The sequence below is a fragment of the Rhinatrema bivittatum genome, chromosome 3 (genome assembly GCF_901001135.1).
Source record: "Rhinatrema bivittatum chromosome 3, aRhiBiv1.1, whole genome shotgun sequence".
Taxonomy (NCBI): Eukaryota; Metazoa; Chordata; class Amphibia; order Gymnophiona; family Rhinatrematidae; genus Rhinatrema; species Rhinatrema bivittatum.
In genome coordinates this window covers 135,726,773-135,746,703 of record NC_042617.1, presented here as the reverse complement: position 1 = coordinate 135,746,703, position 19,931 = coordinate 135,726,773, and the positions used below count along the sequence as shown (strand labels likewise).

The window sequence follows — 19,931 nt, the reverse complement described above, 5'->3', positions numbered from 1 at the left end:
ATCTAACTCATTTTTGAGCTGCTTCAGCAGCCCCTCAGCACAACTTCTGAGTACTATATACAAAAAAATATAGATATATTAAAAAAAATGTCCAGCTCCAAGAAAGCCACCTTTAGTGGTTTCAAGGACTGTGTGTGTGGCCACAAGATACCCATCACTGATGACCACAGCATCTGTTACGGATGCCTGGAACCTGATCATGATTCAGCTAACTGCTATAACTGTGGTTGGATATTGTCATGGTCCCAGAGGACAGGGCCTGGAAGGTGGAAGAACTTTGTAGATTGGTGAAAAGCTGGCATCGTCATTCCTCCTCTCAGTGCAGAGTCTCTTTGGGTTCCCTCTGTGCCAAGTTGAGCAGAAGCTCCTCGAGCAAAGCTCTCCCTGACTGTGGTGCCGGGTTCTGGATCCACTATAGTTCAGGCATCAAGTAAATTGTGGATGTGTTGAGAGCATGAGCCAGCGAACTCTTCAGTGCACCCATGGGCATCTTCTACCTCCATCCAGGGTTCGTTGGAACAAAGGAAGAAGAAGAACTGCCATTTGTTGGAGCCAGCGGTGCATTGAGCACTGCCAAAACTGAATTGTGTGTATTATTGACACTCTGAACCTTAATCTGTAAAGCAATTAAAAGATGCCAATAAATAAATAAATAGATAAATAAATAAGCCTTGGCGCTGTCAAAGTATCGACCCCCAGAGTCATTGATACTCTCACTGCACTCTATGCAGGAACAAGCCTTGGTGGGTTTTGGAGGAGATTCCTTACTTCCCTTCATGTTTGTGTTCTTATCTGCGTCCCACTTCCTCGAACATGGGTTTCATTTGGAGACTTCGGATCTGATATGCTCCATTGTGCCTCTGGTATCTGTGCAGCCACTACCACAATTAACACAGGAGGGGGTCCAATCCTGGAGCTCAGTAAGGAGTTTCACAAGAGGATGACCCTATACTGGTTTCAGAAGAGAATGTCTCTTCTCCAGCTCTGGGTCAAAGGACACAACATTCCATAGATCAGATAGTTGAATGGATGTTTTTTATCTTATTAGCAGCCAATGACAAGGAGGGCACCCTTCAACCCCTCCTATCCAGAATGTCAGATTTGTTCCCTCAGGAAGTATTTCTTCTCACTTCCATACCTAAAGCTTCCATCAGAGGTCCCAGTGGTGAGATCTAGCCATTGTCAGTTGGGTGTATCATATTTCTCTTTGGAGAAATCTAGCCAATCCAAGGACGGAACACATGACACTACCATTGGGAATATGTCCAGGGAGTATTTCCCTCCAAGATGATGAGGACTTCGCCTCAGTCACCATCGAATTCACTGGGATCATGGGTTAGATTCCCTCCACCTGTTGTTTCTGAGGAAGGGTCTATAGGGATTCCCTCAGAACCCTACCGAACCTGCCGCAGCATTTATCTCCACCAGAAGACCTCTCTCATACTTTAAATTCTGGGACTAGCTGGATAAGGTGATTGGGGTGAACGTTTGAACGTTTTTAGGGACCAATATTCCCGTACTGAGGTCTTTGGATTCTGGAAACACTTTCTAAATCTGCTGTGATCCTGATTCATTCAATCCTTCAGGATTTACAAATGAGAATGTGGGATAGTCTGGCTTCCTGCCCCCCCCCCCCCCCCCCCCCCCCCCCCCCGCCGGTAACCAGGAAACCGCACCTTAAATGCAGGGTTCTTCTTCCAGAGATTCCCCTTTTGCCAATTTTAAGGGTATCACACCCCATAACAGCAGCTGCTGGCATGTGGATATCCATGTGAAAGGCATCAACCTATGACACTTGTTTAGCCCGAATTAACTTTACCCTACTTTTATTATTTATAATTTCTGCCCAAATAAACATGTTTTATTTGTCCTATAGGAGACTAAGTGCCAATTTAGAGTCAGGCTAAACCTTCCTCCCCCCAAATGTCTCCCTTTCTCTCTTACCTTTATATATATTTTTAGGAAGAGAAAGACTTGTATTCAGAATTAGTTATTATAATTCTTTTATTAGTAACAATATGAAAATGATTACAAGTTAGTTATAATCATTTATTTTGTAAGTATAATTTTTATAATAATCATAATATTATGCTCAGCTATAAGTATTATTAAAAAGCACAAAAGCAATATCCCAAAATCGGTTCTCTTATTCGTTTAGCCTGGGGAGAAGGTAAGGAGTGTCACGTAATAACGTAGTCACATGCCTCAGCAAATAGGCTAGCCTTCTCCAAACCTCTCAGGCTTTCTGTACCTCCTTATATATCTGAATTTTACAATATCTTGTGTGTAATAAATCCTTGCTCCATGACACCAGGACACATATTTATCCTATGTCTCATTTCTCATTTACTCCCACCCTTACATCCCTCTTGATTATATTTTTATCATATATTTTCCAATTTCCCCTTGTGCAGGGATACAAAAGTTCACAGTGAACTATAAATGCCATCATGTATTGGCGTGCATATATTTTATTTCCCCAATCCCTTACATCAACTACGTCAGCATCTGCTTCCCCCTTTGGTATTCTCTCTTCGGTCTTGTAAAAAATAAATCATCTGTTGGGGTCTGCACTAAGGTCCTTCACATAGCTAAGTTCCTGCCTTTTGCAGTGCCACCCAAAGGAAACAATGAGTATTGCTTATCACTTCTGTTTTCCTTGCTACCCATGTTTCTTTTGCTCTTACAGCTCAAAATAGTGTCTGAAGAAACAGGCATCAGGGTGAGAGCAGGGCAAAGGTAAATAGTTAGCAAGGGTAAAAAGTTAACACTTTCCAAGGTTCAGGCTCTCCAGGTGTATCTAGATATTCACCTTCACACACTGTGACAGGCTCAGCCTAAGGCTGAACCTAGTTTTTGACAAGATTTGACCCTCAGGCTGCTACCCCTTTGGTAGTGGGGAGGATTCACCAGTTCCATGAAGCATGGTGGAAGATCACCAAGGAGCATTGGGTCCTCAAAATCTTAGTCTGGTTACTGTTTACATTTCTGCCATCCTCCAGTGTCACACCAGTGTTTAGCCTTCAATCCGCATCTGTCTCACTTAATTTAGCTCCATCTCAAGGTAGAGTCTTTTATCAGTCCCTCCCAAATACCAAGGCAAGGGAGTCTACTTTTGCTTTCCCTATCCCCAAGAAGACAGTTAGGTTGATACCCATCCTGGATTTGCAAAGACTGAGTAAGAGCCTGTTACGGAAGACGTTCAAAATGAACAACCTCCATACTATCCTGCCCTTCATTCAAGCGGGAGACTGGATGTGTGCCCTGAACATGAAAGAGTAATATACTGACATACCCATCCATCAGTCTCACTGGAAATACCTTGGGTTCATGGTGGATTCTTCTCACTACCAATACAAGGTTCTTTTCTTTAGGCTGTTGGCGGCCCCAAGGGTTTTCATAAAATGTCTAGCAGTACTGGTGGCATAACTTCATTGCCAGGGGATTTGTGTCTTTCTTTACTTGGATGATTGATGATTGGACCTTCCTTAGCAGAAGTGTTGGACTAGCTCCTTCAGTTGCTAGGGTTCCTGATCAATCTTGCCAAATCAAACTTCGTTCCTACTCAGAGAAACAAGTTCATTGGGGCATGGATAAACTCACTGGAGGAGAAAGCATTCTTCTGATCATATTGGGTATTTTGTTTGCATAGAAATATAGAAACTATAAATGATGGCAGAAAAGGACCAGATGGACCATCCAGTCTGTGTCGTGCAGGTTACCCCCATGCTTATCAGTTTCCCAGACCATAAACATCAGGGTTCTCAGTTGCTGTTTGAATCCAGTTCCCTGTTACCTCTTGCCATTGAAGCAGAGAGCAATGTTATTTCACAATTTGCTATAACAGGATCAAGTCCAGGCCTGAGCAATCCTGGTTGTCCTCAGGCATATGGTGGCAGTACTACATGTAGTTCCCATAACCTATCTCAACATGAGAATTCTTTAGTGGGGCCTCCATGCACAGTGGGATCAACTGCTTCAGCCTTTGTTGCACCCTGTGAAGGAGACCTTGGAGATGAAAACATCTCTCCTTTGGTGACTAGATCCAAAGGTCCTGGAAAAAAGAGCTTCTCTTCAAATTCTGCCTCATCAGTTAACACTAGCAATGCTTGTGTCCACCAGGGGATGGGGTGCACACATGATCTTCTTCAGAACTCAGGATGTAAGGGCTGGCAACAGAATATTTGTTTCAGATCAACCTTTTGGAGCTTCAAGCCATCTGACATGTTGACAGTATTCTTGCATTTCCTTCAGGGAAAGAGAATTCTGACCCGACAGTTAAGTTGCAGTGTTCTATGTGAACTAACAAGGAGGCACAGAGTTCTGGACCCTCTGTCAGAAATATCTGAGAATTTGGGAGTGAGCTCACAGTCAAAGAACTTTTCTCCAAACAGCTTACCTTCTCGGGATCTCCAACATGCTGGCATATTATCTCAGCAGGGTTTTTTTGCCCCTGTGAGTGGTCCCTGGATCAAAGTGATGCAGACAGGCAATTCGACCTCTGGGATTGCCTCTCAATTGACTTGTTCACATCAGAGGACAACAGGAAACTTGAAAAATTGTGCTTCATTCTTCAAATATCTGCTCCGGACATTTTTCTACTCCAGTGGGATGCAGATCTGCTGTTTGGGGTAGATTTTAAAAGGTGCGCGCGCTACCCGGCGTGCATGTTATAAAATTGGGGGGTCGGCGCGTGCACAATTGTGCATCTTGCGCACGCCAAGCCACACTGCCTTCCCCTGTTCCCTCCCAGGCTGCTCTGAAATTGAAGTGGCCTGTGAGGGAACTTCCCTTCCCCCTAGCCTAACCTTCCCACCCCTTCCCCTAACCTTTTATGCCTGCCTCTGGGCAGGCGCAAGTTGCGCGCGCCAGCAGCCTGTCGGCACGCGATCTTTCGACACAGCAACAAATGACCGCTCTATAGGAGGCCTCTGGTCCCGCCCCGCCCTACCCCTTTAGTAAAGCCCCGGGACTTACACGCGTCCCGGGGCTTTACGCTCGTCGCCGGGCCTTTTTAAAATACACCCGGTCGCATAACCCTCCCTACGTGCGTAAGGCTTTTAAAATCCAGCCCTTTGCCTTTCCTCCATTTCTGTTGGTAATGAGGACAGTACAGACTGGGTGCATCTTATCTTTACTGTTCCAGCTTGTCCCAGGCAAGTCTGGTTCTTTTACCTTGTCAGGTTGTCAGTCCACCTGCCTATTCCCTGATTCGGCTCTGCTAAAGATGAGGTTCGTCTGTGTCATCTGAACTTACTCTCCCTCAACTTATCAGCATGGAGGTTGAGCATTCATTAGTTTTATCCTTGTCACTATTTAAGGAGGTCAAGGACATTGGGATTTTGACCGGAAACTGTCTACCAGAAGAGTATACAGCTTTAAATAAAAGTGGATTTTATCTTTGTGTCAGGCAGTCTCCTTGAACCCATTTACCTGTGCTCCAAAAGATCTACTTCAATGGTTGTTCTTCCTCTCCTCTTCAGGCCTCAGTACAATATTCGCCAAAGTGCATCTTAGTGCTGTTGCCGCATACCACTCAAGTGGATGGAAAGCTGATCTCTGTCTATCCTCTGGCTTTGAAGTTCATGAAGGTTTTGTGGCATAGAAGACCTCTGGTTGCTAAGCCACTGGTACCATAGGATCTCAGTGTTATGTGGGCACAACTGGTGAAGCCTCCCTTTGGAGTCAGCTTCCTTAAAGTTTCTTATTTGGAAAGTGATGATTCTAGTCGCCATTACTTTGGCTAGAAGAGTCAGCGAGCTACAAGCTTTGGTTCATTAGTCTCTATACCTACAGTTTTTCCACAATAAAGTGATGCAACGCACTTATCCTAAGTTTCTGCCAAAGATAGTTTATACTTTTCATTTGAATCAAGCCATTGTAAAACGCCGGGAACGGCTGTGGGCCGGCTCCATGACGGGCCGCACTCACCCCAGGACGCTGACTCCCAGAAGTTGCCATCTTCTCACACCCTCCAGCATTGCTCTAGTCGCACATGCTTGCTACATGCCAGGTTTAATAGGCTCCACATCAAGAAACATGGGACGGCACTCACTGATGATGTCAGTGTGGTAGGCTATTTAAATCCCTGCCACGCTACCAGCCAGTGCCTTCGCAATAGGTCCTCCTGCTATACTTTTTGCCTGTAGTTTGGGTTTTCTTATTTTCCTCTGCTGCTCCTTACCTTGCCTCTTTGTGCCTGCCCTCCAGACCTGCCCCTCGCCTTGCCTCCTTTCCAGCTCCTTGCCTTGCCATGCCTACCTTGCCTCTAGTACTGCCCTGTCATGCCTTTCTCCTTGCCTGTCTCATCTGTGTCCTGCCTGTTGCCCCAGTCCGTTTCTTGCCTATCCATGTCCTAGCCTTCCCACCTTTCTCTCCATCTAATTGACTCTTGGTTCTGACCCTGGTCTTTTATTCTGACTTCACTGGGTCTTCCCCTGCCCCGACCTCAGCCTGGACACCGATATTGCTGGATCTCCACTTGCCCCACCACTGCCTGGACACCGATGCTGCCACCTGCCCTGACCTTGGTCTGCTTCTGACATTGTCTGACTGCTGTCCTGTAGTCCTTTGCCTAGGTCCTGCCGGCCTTCAGAAACAAGGGTTCAACCTGTGGGGAAAGGAGGTTGATATAGGTGAAGCCAAGACTACATCCCTGAGTGCATCTACCTGCTGTCGGCATGAGCCTAGTGGGTTCGCCTGCTGGGCTGTGTCAACCGTGCCACAGTCCAAGGGCTCATACACCATGGCACATTGTTTTGCCCACATTCTGTCTAAGACATCATGCAACTAAAGGGGAGAAGGCCCTCCATTCACTGGACTGTAAAAGGGCCTTGGTCTAACTGAAAAGAACTCAACTATACCATTAGGCTTCTCAACTTTTTGTCTCATGCAATCCAACAGACTGGGAATAGATGTTGCTAAGCATATGTTGTCCCGGTGGCTAGCAGAACGTGTCACAAATTGCTGTACTGTGGCTGCCCTCTAGATCCCAACCTGTGTCAAGGCTTATCAAGTGAGAGCCAAGACTATCTTAGTGGCTAACCTAAGGGCCATGTCCATTGAAAACATCTGCAAAGCTGCAACTTGGTTTTCAGTTCACACTTCACTTCCCATTACTGTCTGGACTATCTCACCAGATGTGACAGTAGCTTTGTGCAAGCAATTCCGTGCACCTTGTTCCCGCAGTAGTCCACTCTCCATAGGGCAGCAACCCTCAGCTTGGCTCTACTCACCTGTTCATAGCTAATTCAGCCCTGCTTGTCAGTGGAGAAAGTAAGTGTGTGTACCGTAAGCAGAGTTCCTCATAAACAGAATGATGAGTCAGCCATGAAATACACGCCTGCCTCTCTGGAGAGTCAACTAGCTAACATTAAGCTCTACAGAGGGGCTCATGGGGAAGTGCATGTGCAGGAACTTCTGCGCATGCTCAGTGGTAAAGCTTTACTGTGCTAGAGAGATGGGTCTGTCAGATAATGTCATCCTGATGCCTACAAAGAACTCCGTTTACCGTAAGCAAACTTGCTGAATCATAAACTTGTTTTCTTCCATTTGATAGTGTAAAATGGAAAATAAATACTGCTCTGGTTTCTTTGGTCAAGCAGGCTGTTTAGCTATCTTGAAATTCATAAAGAGATACTGCAATCAGTGATGACATACAGTAGAAGTCAGAGTGAACATATTTTTTTATATTATCTTGATGTCCTATATATAACATGATTGTTTTACCAGATAGATATTTTAAAGGCCAAGACCATCATTCACTTTTCATGGAACTTAACCCTGATCTGCTGGCTGTGTAGTGTAAAGCCCACTGCCTCACTTAAGCTTTATTTTCTCTCCAGACTTGTTGATGACACTTTTGGGCAGATGACAGTCATCCTTTGTATTTCACAGGGTGAGAGTGTTGGCAGTTCTTACAATTAGCATCTTGCTGTTTATTTACATTTTAAAATAGAAACCATATTGGGTGCGGCCAAAGAAAAATGTTTGCTTCAGGTTTATTTTATGCATGTTTCAGAAAAAAAGCAAAGTGCAATTACATATGTCTCTTCTCAAAAATGTAAAGGCTTAACTAGATGATTTGTATGTGTTAGAATGGCGAAATCAACACAAGCAGAATGGCATTTGCTGACATTTTGGGTGTGCTGTAGATAGTTCATACTCCAGAGGGATGTGGTCTTGTCAGTTGTGGCAGCGCAGAAGGATGGGTAGACTGAATGGACCAAGTGGCCCTTATCTACCAGCATGTTTCTTTTTCTCTTTTGCTTTTGTTGATGGCTTGCAATTTTCTAGGTGCAATGTATATCAGTTTACATCTTGACGCAACTTAGGAGGCTTAATCATGGTATGAAAAGAACAGTTGGATGCAGCCATTAAATGAAATAATGCCAAAAAAAAAACCTCCTAGAAAGAAAAATATGCTATTTTATCTTTGTGTTTGGATGTCAAGGATGCTATATTAGTAGAGGCTTAGAAGGTCTTACATTAATCAACAGAATTTTCAATATGATTTGCATTGCCTGCAGTATTGTTGTTTTTTTGTGCACCAAATTTATTTTAAGCTAAATAACATTGCGATTGAGAGGCAGAAGACCATGCAACATTGTGTCACTGACTTTTCCTGCACAGCTTTTGTGGCCTAATAATTGTTAGGTCTATACTGATGTGTTGTAACGTTGCTCAAATGTAGAACCAGCCAGGGAAGCATAACATTTCATTTTCTGTTGTTAATTATTATTATGCCTGGCAGTTTCCTACAGCTACTTTCGCCTTCCGATAAAGTCACAGCAGGCTTCAATGGTGTTGTTCTTCATTCACAACTACATGGGATTTTTGCTCTCTTTATTTTTATACCCCCCCCCCCCCCCCTCACCCCAGCCCATTTGTTATGGTCACATCCCTTGACCAGGGGCCACAGGTCACGGCTCCCTCTAAAATTCAATATGTATAATCCTGAGTCCGGCTCACGGCTGCCACTGTTGAGCAATGTCTGGGACTCCCTCCACTCCTGGGCGGAGGCTCTGAACACAGCCTCAGCCAGCCTGAGGGGATGGAAAACCCAAGGTGGGATTGGAACTCTGGTCCTCCACATGGCAGTATGCAGCACTGCTGCTGGTCTAGCCCCAAAAATTTCATGTTTTAGGGTGCGTGGGTTGGAATGCTACACTTTGCAGGGTCAGCATCATCCTTTTTCATTGTGTACTTTATTCACGACATCCTCTATATTAAGATATCCAGAGGCGTGGTTTTGCTTTCTAATTTGCTCTTAGCTCTTAAATGAACTAAATGGTCACAAAGCTATTTGATAGTTTCATGCATCTTTTGGAGTTCACATCCTGCATGTCTATACATTTACCATGTTAGAATGGTAGAATACAAGGTACTATGGATACTCTTTATTATATTCAGAGTAACCCTAAAGTTAGGCATGAATATAAATAATCCATAAGATTCAGAGGTATTAACTACATTAGTAGTTTTAATTTAAAATCAAATTTAAATTGTGCATCAGATTATATTATATGCATTTACATATACATTTGTCGCATTCTTTTTAAAACTATAAACACTTTACTGTGTACATGTTGTAATATTGTTTAAAGTCATACTGCATCAGAACTTGACATAGAGAGCATTTTATAGATATAAGGAGCAGTTTAGGAATTCTGAATGCGATGTTTAAAAGAACATAAATACAATCATTAAATATATATAATGATTGTATTACATTCAGAATTCATAAACTGCTCCTTAAATTTAGAACCTGTGCTTTACTGATTTTAGGCTGTGCATTACTACTTTTATTTAGTACAGATTTATATTGTAATTTATTTTTAGGGATTGAAAATAAAAGTGTTAGCTTTTTATCCAAAGTCAGAGAAATACTGAAATACTAGTATGCATGCATGTGCTCGCATATTTTTTGTGTATAGTCCCTAGCCGTTACCATCCCACCTTCCCTTCTCCTTTTTCCTCTCCCTTATCTCTTCTGCACAGTCTGAGCATTTCCTCCCTGCAGCAGTGCAGCACCCCAGATAATTCTCCCGCTGCCTGTCCACTTCCTTGTCTATCCCCCTTACCCTTCACTCCTTTGCTTTCTGCTGCCTCTCTCTTCCCCATTTGCTCTTTCACTCCTCCTCCTTTTGGTGTCTGTGTCTCTCTTCCTGCTCTTTATGCTCTGTGTCGCTCTCTATCTACTGTGTACCTCTCTGTCTCTGTCCGCAACTCTTTGTTGTCTACCTCCTTTTCTCTCTTGATACAATGCAGTACCGCATTCACATTTTGGGATGAACAGCAGGAAGCGCTTTGCCCAGGTGCTGCTGCTGTTACTGCCTGTTCCCACAATCTACATAAAAACCTAAGATTTGCCATTCTAGGTCAGACCAAAGGCTCATCGAACTCAGCAACCTGTCTCTGACACTGGCGATTTAGTTTAGGTGAACTGGTGTTGTTTCTTGCATGTTTGCTGAGGTTTTTGTAATTTAAACCTTTATTTCATTGTATCATCAGAGACTGGGTCAGCCACGACAGTGAATCTCTGCCCCTTTTTCAAATGTGTATGATATCATCAGGGGGGAGGCGAGGGGTTACATATAGGAGAAAAATAATTCAAGAAATAATTCACAATTGGTGAGGCCTAATAAAATGCCCTGCTATTGGCCAGATATCAGGCATCCACTAACTTTGAAATTTTGGTCACCTGTAGTGAGCTAATGATCAGAATTTTTGTGTTCTGTATACCTATATATCTAGCTAGCTAACTATTGGGCCGATACAGTAAGCCACGTGGGAGAGCGGGCGAGCGCTCGCTCTCCTGGTGCGCGCACAGGCCACTCTCCTGTGCGTGCGATTCAGTAACTTAATTTATTTAAATTAGGGCCCACGGTAAAAAGAGGCGCTAGGGACACTAGCGCGTCCCTAGCGCCTCTTTTTTGACGGAAGAGGTGGCTGTCAGTGAGTTTGACACCCAACGCTCAATTTTTCCAGCGTTTGTTCTCAAACCCGCTGACAGCCACGGGTTCGGAAATCGGACGCTGGCAAAATTGAGCATCTGGTTTTCAACCCGCGAGCCGTGGGCCCATTTTAAATTTTTTTATTTTTTATTTTTAACTTTTTTAAACTTTTGGGGCCTCTGACTTAATATCGCCATAATATTAAGTCGGAGGGTGCACAGAAAAGCAGTTTTTACTGCTTTTCTGTGCACTTCCCCAGCGCTGGCAGAAATTAACGCCTACCTTTGGGTAGGCGCTAATTTCTTAAAGTAAAATGTGCGGCTTGGCTGCACATTTTACTTACTGTATCACGCGGGAATGACTAATAGGGCCCTCAACATGCATTTGCATGTTGTGGGTGCTATTAGTTTCGGGGGGGTTGGCCGTGTGTTTTTGACGCACTATTACCCCTTACTGAATAAGGGGTAAAGCTAGCGCGTTGAAAACGCGCGTCCAGATCGCGGTTACTGTATCGGCCTGTATGTATTTATCTATCTGTATACATATGTGTATATGTGTGTGTGAATCTCTGTCTCTCTATCTATCTATAATTAGCTCGTAATGATAAAAATAACAAAAACAACTCCCTCAAAACTTTCATGTAAATTCTTTTCTATTTGGCAACAATCTTCCTTGGTTTTCTTTGTAAGCAACCTAAATTTTCAGGCTTTCCTTCTCTCTTGTTCTTGTCAGCGGCACATACAGCTGTCCATGTGCAAACACTGGTTCCTCTAAAATTAGTCCAGCTGAATCAGATGTCTGTCCTTATGATTTATTTATTGTAATCACAAAAGCAGGAATCACAGGAAACTTATCTTCTCTTCAAAATAAATGGTACACCTTGTGGTGCTGACTCAGGCCTAGATTTATCATTTCAGTATAATTATAGCAGCAGGATCGCTCGCTGCCAAAAAAAGGGGCGGGGAGTGAAAGTGTGCAGTTGGCCGCATCGCGGCAGTGCGGTATTGCATGCCACGGTTGCAGCCGCGCTGAAAACTTTCACCCCCGTAGCGCCAGTAGAAAAGGTGTAGGTATTTCTGGCACTATTGCCAGCGATAATGTGCAAAACATTATTGCCCACAGCGCTACCAGCCCCTCATTTTTCTAAACCCCGCCCAAACTCTATCATTTACTCTATCAAATTGCAATGGGCCGTTATCATCGTGATAACGGCCCATTGCAATTTGAAAAATGACCTCCTCAGTTTTTTTTATAAAGGCCTATTCTCCTCTGTTACTTCCAGGGAAAATCTCCACTTCAATGAAACGATTATGAAGTGCTCTGACAAGCAATCTTGTTTCGTTCAGCAGTCCCTTCTTCAGGTTCAAATTCAGAATTTGCATTATGAATGGGCTATCCTTCAAACTCAGGGGCTGATGTACTAAGGAGCAGCAATGTTTAACATCCATTTATGAAATTTTTCATGTGCTATTTATAATTTTATCCCTATTTGGCTATTCTAAACATCGCCATAACTTCGATGCAAAACTAGGTAATGAGCTTCATCATTATGTAAATAAGCTCATTACCTGTGTTTGCATTGCAAAATACCACATGATAAAATGTAAGAAACTTAGCTACATTTTATGTTATTGTGCAAAATTAAAGTGCTATTCACCTCAAAAGTCATTTGCATGCGATTAATATGGATCATTAGCGTATGTTAATTAATGCATAAAAATGGCTTAGTTTAGCACACTCTGTGTGGGCTCATTTACAAAGTCATTCAGGAAATCTGTTTTTATTTTCCCTTCTTGGTCACAGTTGGATCAACACTTCTGAACATTCTTATTTAATAAGCCCGAAACTTGAATTCATTATCAAGACATCCTTATTTTTTGGTGCAAAATCATTTTTCCAGAGACTGTTGAAACTGCTTCTGCATTACTGATATCAATTTCGTTTCTATAGATTGCTGCAATGAGGATTACTTTTGGGAACTGAAGGCTGATGTTTTAGCTTCTTCCAGCAAAACTGAAATGTGTCACTGTAAATCTCAACTTTTTATGTTTGTATCAACTGGAATATGAGCATTACAAGCAAAGTGACAAAAAAGCATTTTTTTTTATTGATTATATACCTGCCTGTATTTCAAATTCTATATCTGTGTGCATTTGTGTTCATATCTGTGTGTAAGTGTACCCATATTACCCACATACATTTAATTCTATTTAATACATATAGATTCAGTGGACTTTAGGCTTATCTTGGCACATAATGAGTATTCAAATTCTCTTTCTAGTATTTGCCGATAAAATCCAATCAGCATCTGTTTTATTGAACCCAGAATGTACTGAATTAAAAAAAAAGATTTCAACTCTCGCATTTAGTAATTTTTACTGTAACTGCCTGCATCATATCAGCAAATTCACAACAAAATCCAAAGTTCTGATCAAAGGAACGTCTGTAGGACTAAAACATAAGAAGATATGATATGTCATACTGGGTCAGACCAAGGGTCCATCAAACCCAGAATCCTGTCTCCAACAGTGGCCAATGCAAGTCACAAGTCCCTGGCAAGTACCCATATATTAAATAGATCCCATGCTATTAATGCCACCAACAAGCAGTGGCTATTCCCTATTGATTAATAGCAGTTTATGGACTTCTTGTCCAGGAACTTATCCAAACCTTTTTTAAACCCAGCTACACTAGCTGCCTTAACCATAGCCTCTGGCAACGAATTCCACAATTTAATTATGTCTTGAGTGTACAAGAATGTTCTCTAATTTGTTTTAAATGTGCTACTTTGCTAACTTCGGGGGTCATTTATCAAAATGTGCTAAGGCATTTTTGCATGCGAAAAGCCCTGTTAATGCATGTGATAGCAGCATATCATATGGTGCGATGCAAATTTGGGCTGGTGAAGAGTTATTGCACAGACTTAACTACACCTTTTTGAATAGTGTTAAGCTGTGTGACAGCTGCCAAGGTTTTATCACCTTTTGTAATGTCTCCTGAAGGCCTATTTTAGGGGGGAGAGAGAGAGAGACTAGCTATAATGTCCTGTCCCTAGATAGGTATTTGTATCCCTATGGTAGGCCCACCTAGTAACTCGAGGTGAGGGTTAGGTATTAGTGTAGGGGGTTAGGGGCCACTTTGACATTCAAAGTGAGATGTACGAACAGAACAGTGCTCTCTTGTGATGATTTGATGACCTTCGGAGTGAGGAAACTCACTCCAAGATGAGATTTGGGCAATGTTCTCTCAACCTAGCTTGATGGACTCTCTACCTGGGTAACATCAAGCTAGGTGAACATAAGAACATGCCATACTGTGTCAGACCAAGGGTCCATCAAGCCCAGCATCCTGTTTCCAACAGTGGCCAATCCAGGCCATAAGAACCTAGCAAGTACCCAAAAACTAAGTCTATTCCATGTTACCGTTGCTAGTAATAGCGGTGGTTATTATCTAAGTCAACTTAATAGCAGGTAATGGACTTCTCGTCCAAGAACTTATCCAATCCTTTTTTAACACAGCTATATTAACTGCACTAACCAAATCCTCTGGCAACAAATTCCAGAGTTTAATTGTGCGTTGAGTGAAAAAGAACTTTCTCCGATTAGTTTTAAATGTGCCACATGCTAACTTCATGGAGTGCCCCCTAGTCTTTCTATTATCTGAATGTTGCCCAAATCTCATCTTGGAGTGAGTTTCCTCACTCAGAAGGTCATCAAATCTTCACAAGAGACCACTGTTCTGTTTGTACGTCTCACTTTGAATGTCAAAGTGGCCCCTAACCCCCTACACTAATACCTAACGCTCACCTCGAGTTACTAGGTGGGCCTACCATAGGGATACAAATACCTATCTAGGGAGAAGGCATTATAGCTAGTCTCTCTCTCTCTCTCTCTCTCTCTCTCTCTCTCTCTCTCTCTGCATTTTGATAAATCTAGCCCCTCATTAGTGCCCCCTAGTCCTTGTATTATCTGAAAAAGAAATAACCGTTTCACATTTACCCATTCAAATCCTTTCATGATATTGTAGACTTTTATCATATCCCCCCTCAGCTGTATCTTCTCCAAGCTGAAATGTACTAACCCCTTTAGCCTTTCCTCATAGGGGAGCTGTCCCACGGCCTTTGTCATTTTGGTCGCATTTTTCTGTACTTTCTCCAGTGCAACTATATCTTTTTTGAGATGCGGTGACCATAACTGCACACAATATTCAGGTGTGGTCTCACCATAGAGCAATATAAAGGTATTATGACAACCTCCGTTTTATTCAGCATTCCCTTCCTAATAATTCCTAACATTCTGTTTGCTTTTGGACCGCCACAGCATACTGAGCCGACGATTTCAAAGTAATATCAACTATAATGTCCAGATCTTTTTCCTGGGTGGTAACTCCTAAAATGAAACTTAACATCATGTAGCTACAAGATGGTTTTTTTTTTTCCTATATGCATCCTCTTGTACTTGTTCACATTATATTTAATCTGTCATATGGACGCCCAACCTTCCAACCTCACAAGGTCCTCCTGCAATTTATCACAATCCACTTGTGATTTAACTATTCTGAATAATTTTGTGTCATCTGCAAATTTGATCACCTCACTCATCGTATCTCTTTCCAGATCAAAACAATTGGGAATAACTTTGCAGGAACAGTAGAATTGAGAAATATAATATGTAGAATTTGACATTTTAAACATAGTAAAGAAGAAAATCCCAAGACAAAAAAACTGAAGGGTCCCACTAGGGCATCTCTGATATTAGCATTTTTTCCTAACTAGGATCTATGCAGCAGGAGGCCCCCATCCTGTCTTTCAGTCATTGATGGACGTTTTTACCATCACCGACGTGTCCCCTTGTTATTCTTTATATATGTATGCCCACCTCTGTAATACACATCTGGAAAGGGGGCAGAGAGAGACTGTCGTGGATGTCCCCATTTTTTATATAACTATGGAATAAAGGCTTGAAACAAAAAAAAAATGGTTGCCTATAACGCAAGAAAAACAGGGTGAAGCTTCTAATTTTTTGCTTGAACTACAGACATTAGTCAGAGGAGAAGCGCTGAATCCAAGGAACTTCAGCTTCTCACATGCACAGACAGCTGGATGTTTTGCAGATAACGATACCTTTTATTAGATGAATATAAGAATGATCCAAAGATCCTGTGCATGGACTGTAGAATCCATACTAGGTCCTTTTCTCAGATATGCCCTATCTGGTCTCTAAGGCCTATGCATTTTATCATCTTTGGATAATTTAGTGGTTGGTTCAGTAAAAGGTTTCATAATCTGCAAATGATCAGTTTTCTCCAGACTGATATAGCTACTAGAGCTTTGCACTACATACGCAACACAGCTTTCTTTTATGGAAAGGACTCCTTGGAGCGCCTCTCACATTCCATAATTGTTTAAAAATCTAAGATTAAAAGTTTTGAAATCTACAATAGAATCAAATGCTGATTTCTAACTCATTCCATATCTCACACTGCTGCCAATCCTAGGGCTTAGTTCTGAACTGAACAACCTTCCCATCGTTACCTCTCAGCAGCAGAGGCCTCTCCTGGCCAGAAGGCACTTATATAAGAGGCTGCTAATTCTGCTGGAAAGTATTGATGGTTCAAAATGTGCCTCCTTTCCCCCCATTGGATCTCCATATCCACTGCTACCACTCTGGGCCTCCACTACCGCCATATCTCCATTGCCACTGTTGCCTCCACTGTAAGTGCCTCAAACATCTTCCAAACGACCCAACTCCTCACTGCCACAGTGAGCTTCCCTGGAATGTTCTACAGCGGTCTGTGTGAACATGGGGGATTGTGAACCACTGGGCTCATAGTTCCTGTGGCCTCACCTCCTCTGTATGTTTCCTTTTCAAACACAAAAAGTGCATTCAGGGAAGGTAGTTTTCAAAGGAGTTACGTGTGCAAATGTAACGTATTATCGTAGCAATTTTCAAAAGCCCATTTACTGGAGTAAAGTGCACTTACGTGAGTAAATCCTATGGACAATTCAATGGCATATATTGTAGCAATTTTCAAAAGTCCACTTACCCGACTAACATACATTTACATGTGTAAAACTCAATTTTAAGCGTGTAAATGCTTTTTAAAATCAGGCCTAGGAGTGACAAGGTGTGAGGTTGGCCACCCCACAAGGACTATGAGTCTCCAGTGATTCATAGTTCCTACATTCACACACACTCACAGATCTCCGATGCACAGCTGAGCTGAGGGAGACTAGGACTGCCATGGAAGATGTGTCAGTGGTGCAGAGCAAGGCAGTGAGGCAGCGGTAAAGGCCCACAGGGACATTTTTGCGCACATACTTCCTTGCGCTTGCCACTAGATGGCTGTGCTGCCTAATGGCTCATGCTGGCCCTGCTTCTAGGAACTCAAAGCAGCATATCAGGATCTGCAGCCATAAAGTGAGGCTTAACATGTAAGAGCTTATACCCAGGAAAGACTCCCAAGCTTCTGGTCCTATTAAATCTTTTTCAGTATCAAGGGGAGAAGTCATGGTCTCTGCTTGCCCTCAGCATTCAGGGTACCCGAGCGTAAATATCAGAGGACATAGGCTCTGCTGCCAAAGTATGCTCGAAATACAGCTGGAAGAGGAAATCTAGGAGGGCTACCATCTATCCTTGAGTGTTGTAGGTTTTAGTCTAGGAACTGACTGCAAAAGGAGCTGTCTGGATGAGGGAAGTGAGAAACAGAGAGGGAACGATCTGGATGAAGGGGATATGGTAAGGGTGATGAGAAAGGAGGAATGAGGTAGAAGAAGAGAACTGGGAGAAAAGGAGAAGTGGGATATGTAAAAAAACTGGCGGGGGAGGGGGGTTGTTGTGCGAGTCGCTGTCATTAACTTCCATGGAGCTGCATGCTCGGAGATGGAAGCAGAGTGGATTCATGCTGGTCTGAGACAAAGATTTATTTTGTAGCTCTCTGAACACCTGACTAAATCAGGATTTTTGTAGAATTGTTTCTGTGATTATTGCATAGGGGATGGATTGTAGAGGTGTGTGAAATATTTAGGGTGGCCTTTCTATACCACCCATTGTCATATAGTGAATTTTTTCCATAAACAGAAAAAGTGCCATGGGACAGGTATCTTAAATCAAAGTGTTTTATTAATCTCTGAATTGGGCTACATAAAACCTAGTACTTTATGCACCCCTTAGTCCATAACCTCTTCCTCAGTTTTGTTTAAGTCTTAGCAACAAACTGACTTCCTTTGTTTCATTGCTTTTTCTACTTGCTCAACTTCCTAAATTAAGGCTGTCAATAATTGAAAACATTGGATAGTGAAGGTAATTTTCAAAAACATTTTTTGTTATCTGCAGAAAGGACTTAAAAGATTGCCCACCCAATAAGTGGTCAAACTTATGCATATTTCCTCTTTGTGCGTAAGGTTACCCAGACTGAAGGAAAGTATTCTTGGAGGTGGATTTGGGGAGGGGTGTGCACTTATATACATACTTTTGGATTTTCAAAAGTAGGCGCCTAAATGTTCCCGAAATGTTTCTTGTCTTCATTTTAGCAGGCGAAGTTGTGTGCAGGATAATTTTCGAAGAGGACTTAAGTGTATAAATCCATTTTGAAAACTGGTGCAACTTATGCGTGATGTTACAGAATTTGCCCCCCCCCCCACAATTTCTTGCCTATTCCTATTTGTAGAAGCTTAATAAATCTACTAGATAGCTTAAAAAAGGGAGAACAGGAGCTGTTTTCCTCTTTCTTTGTTTTCTTTCTTATTTTAAAAGAAATATGCATTTTGCAAAACGGAATAGCTGAATATTGGAAGTCTAGCTTGTTATGCTTGCTGAAGCAACTGCAAATACGCGGAGCTCCATATTCGGGCTCACTCCGGATAGTAAACTTAGCCACATAAACTTTGGAGATATCTTCAGTAATGCAGCGGCACTATTGAATACAGCCGGCTATCTTAAAGTTAGCCAGGTAACTATAGCCGACTATCTTTAGAACAGTTCTTAAGCTGGTTAATTCCTCCCAGTTACGCCCCAGAACACCCCTAACTTACAGGGTCATTTATCAAATTGCTAAAAGGCGCTTTTGCATGTGTTAAGTCCCTTTAACGCATGCGAAAACGCCTTTAACGCCTCCAAAAGCACCATATCGCATGGTGTGATGCAAATCAGAAAAAAGGGAGGAGTTTGGGAGTGTGATTGAGTTCACAATTTTATAAAGCTGTATTGCATGGCTTTAACTACACTTTTTTCATTTGTGTAAAGCTGTACAATAGGGCTTTATTGTGCAAGTGCCATTTGTAAGCTCTGGGAGAGAGAGAGAGAGAGAGCCTAGCCATAATGCCCTCACATTAGATAGGTGTTTATATCTCTATGGGAGGCCCACCTAGTAACTGGAGGTGAGGTTTAGGTATTAGTGTAGGGGGTTGGGGCCACTTTGACATTCAAAGTGAGATATATGAACAGAACAGTGTTCTCTTGTGAAGATTTGATGACATTCGGAGTGAGGAAACTCACCCAAAGATGAGATTTGTGCAATGTTCTCTCAACCTAGCTTGATGTTATCTAGGTAGAGCGCACTGATTAGCCCCCGTTTGACCGTGCGTTTCAGCCTATTAGTTATTCCCACAGGCAGGTGTTAATATTTGAGCAACCCAGGAAACGTCGGGGAAGCCAGCTCGCACGTTACCTGTCACCCAAGGCAGATGCAGTCAACTTCTCGGCCGGTGGGAACTGCAGAGAGCAAGGTGCCGCCAGAGCGTCTCCACACTTCTCAAATGCAGCTTTGCCCTGCTCCGAGCCAGGCCAGCGCTCATTGGCTCGTTCAAAAGTGCCTGGAGGAGGCGAAGGCGGTACACGGCACGGGTGCCCCTCTGCGCTTGGCTATTACGCTCGAGGGAGGGTGATGCTGGGGTTCCTTTTTTTAGAGGAAGGGGAACCGGCCCAGTGCTGCTACTCTTAACCCCTTGCACTTAAGCCGCCTCTTCCACTAATAAGG

General features: G+C 42.8%; 1 protein-coding gene across 3 annotated transcripts in view; it reads left to right on the top strand.

Moving 5' to 3' along the window:
* CCDC85A (coiled-coil domain containing 85A) overlaps positions 1-19,931 on the top strand; it is a 69,480-nt gene that overhangs the window by 6,201 nt on the left and 43,348 nt on the right. Inside the window, exon 3 of one of the 3 annotated variants that reach the window (XM_029593738.1) lies at positions 12,906-13,271. The exons of 1 other annotated variant lie outside the window; for it this stretch is intronic. In XM_029593738.1, the coding sequence (XP_029449598.1) occupies positions 12,906-13,024 (119 nt within the window). In that variant the 3' untranslated portion in view covers positions 13,025-13,271. Of the gene's footprint in view, positions 1-12,237; positions 13,272-19,931 lie in introns of those variants that run through there. One more of the 3 variants, XM_029593739.1, reaches the window with a different exon arrangement.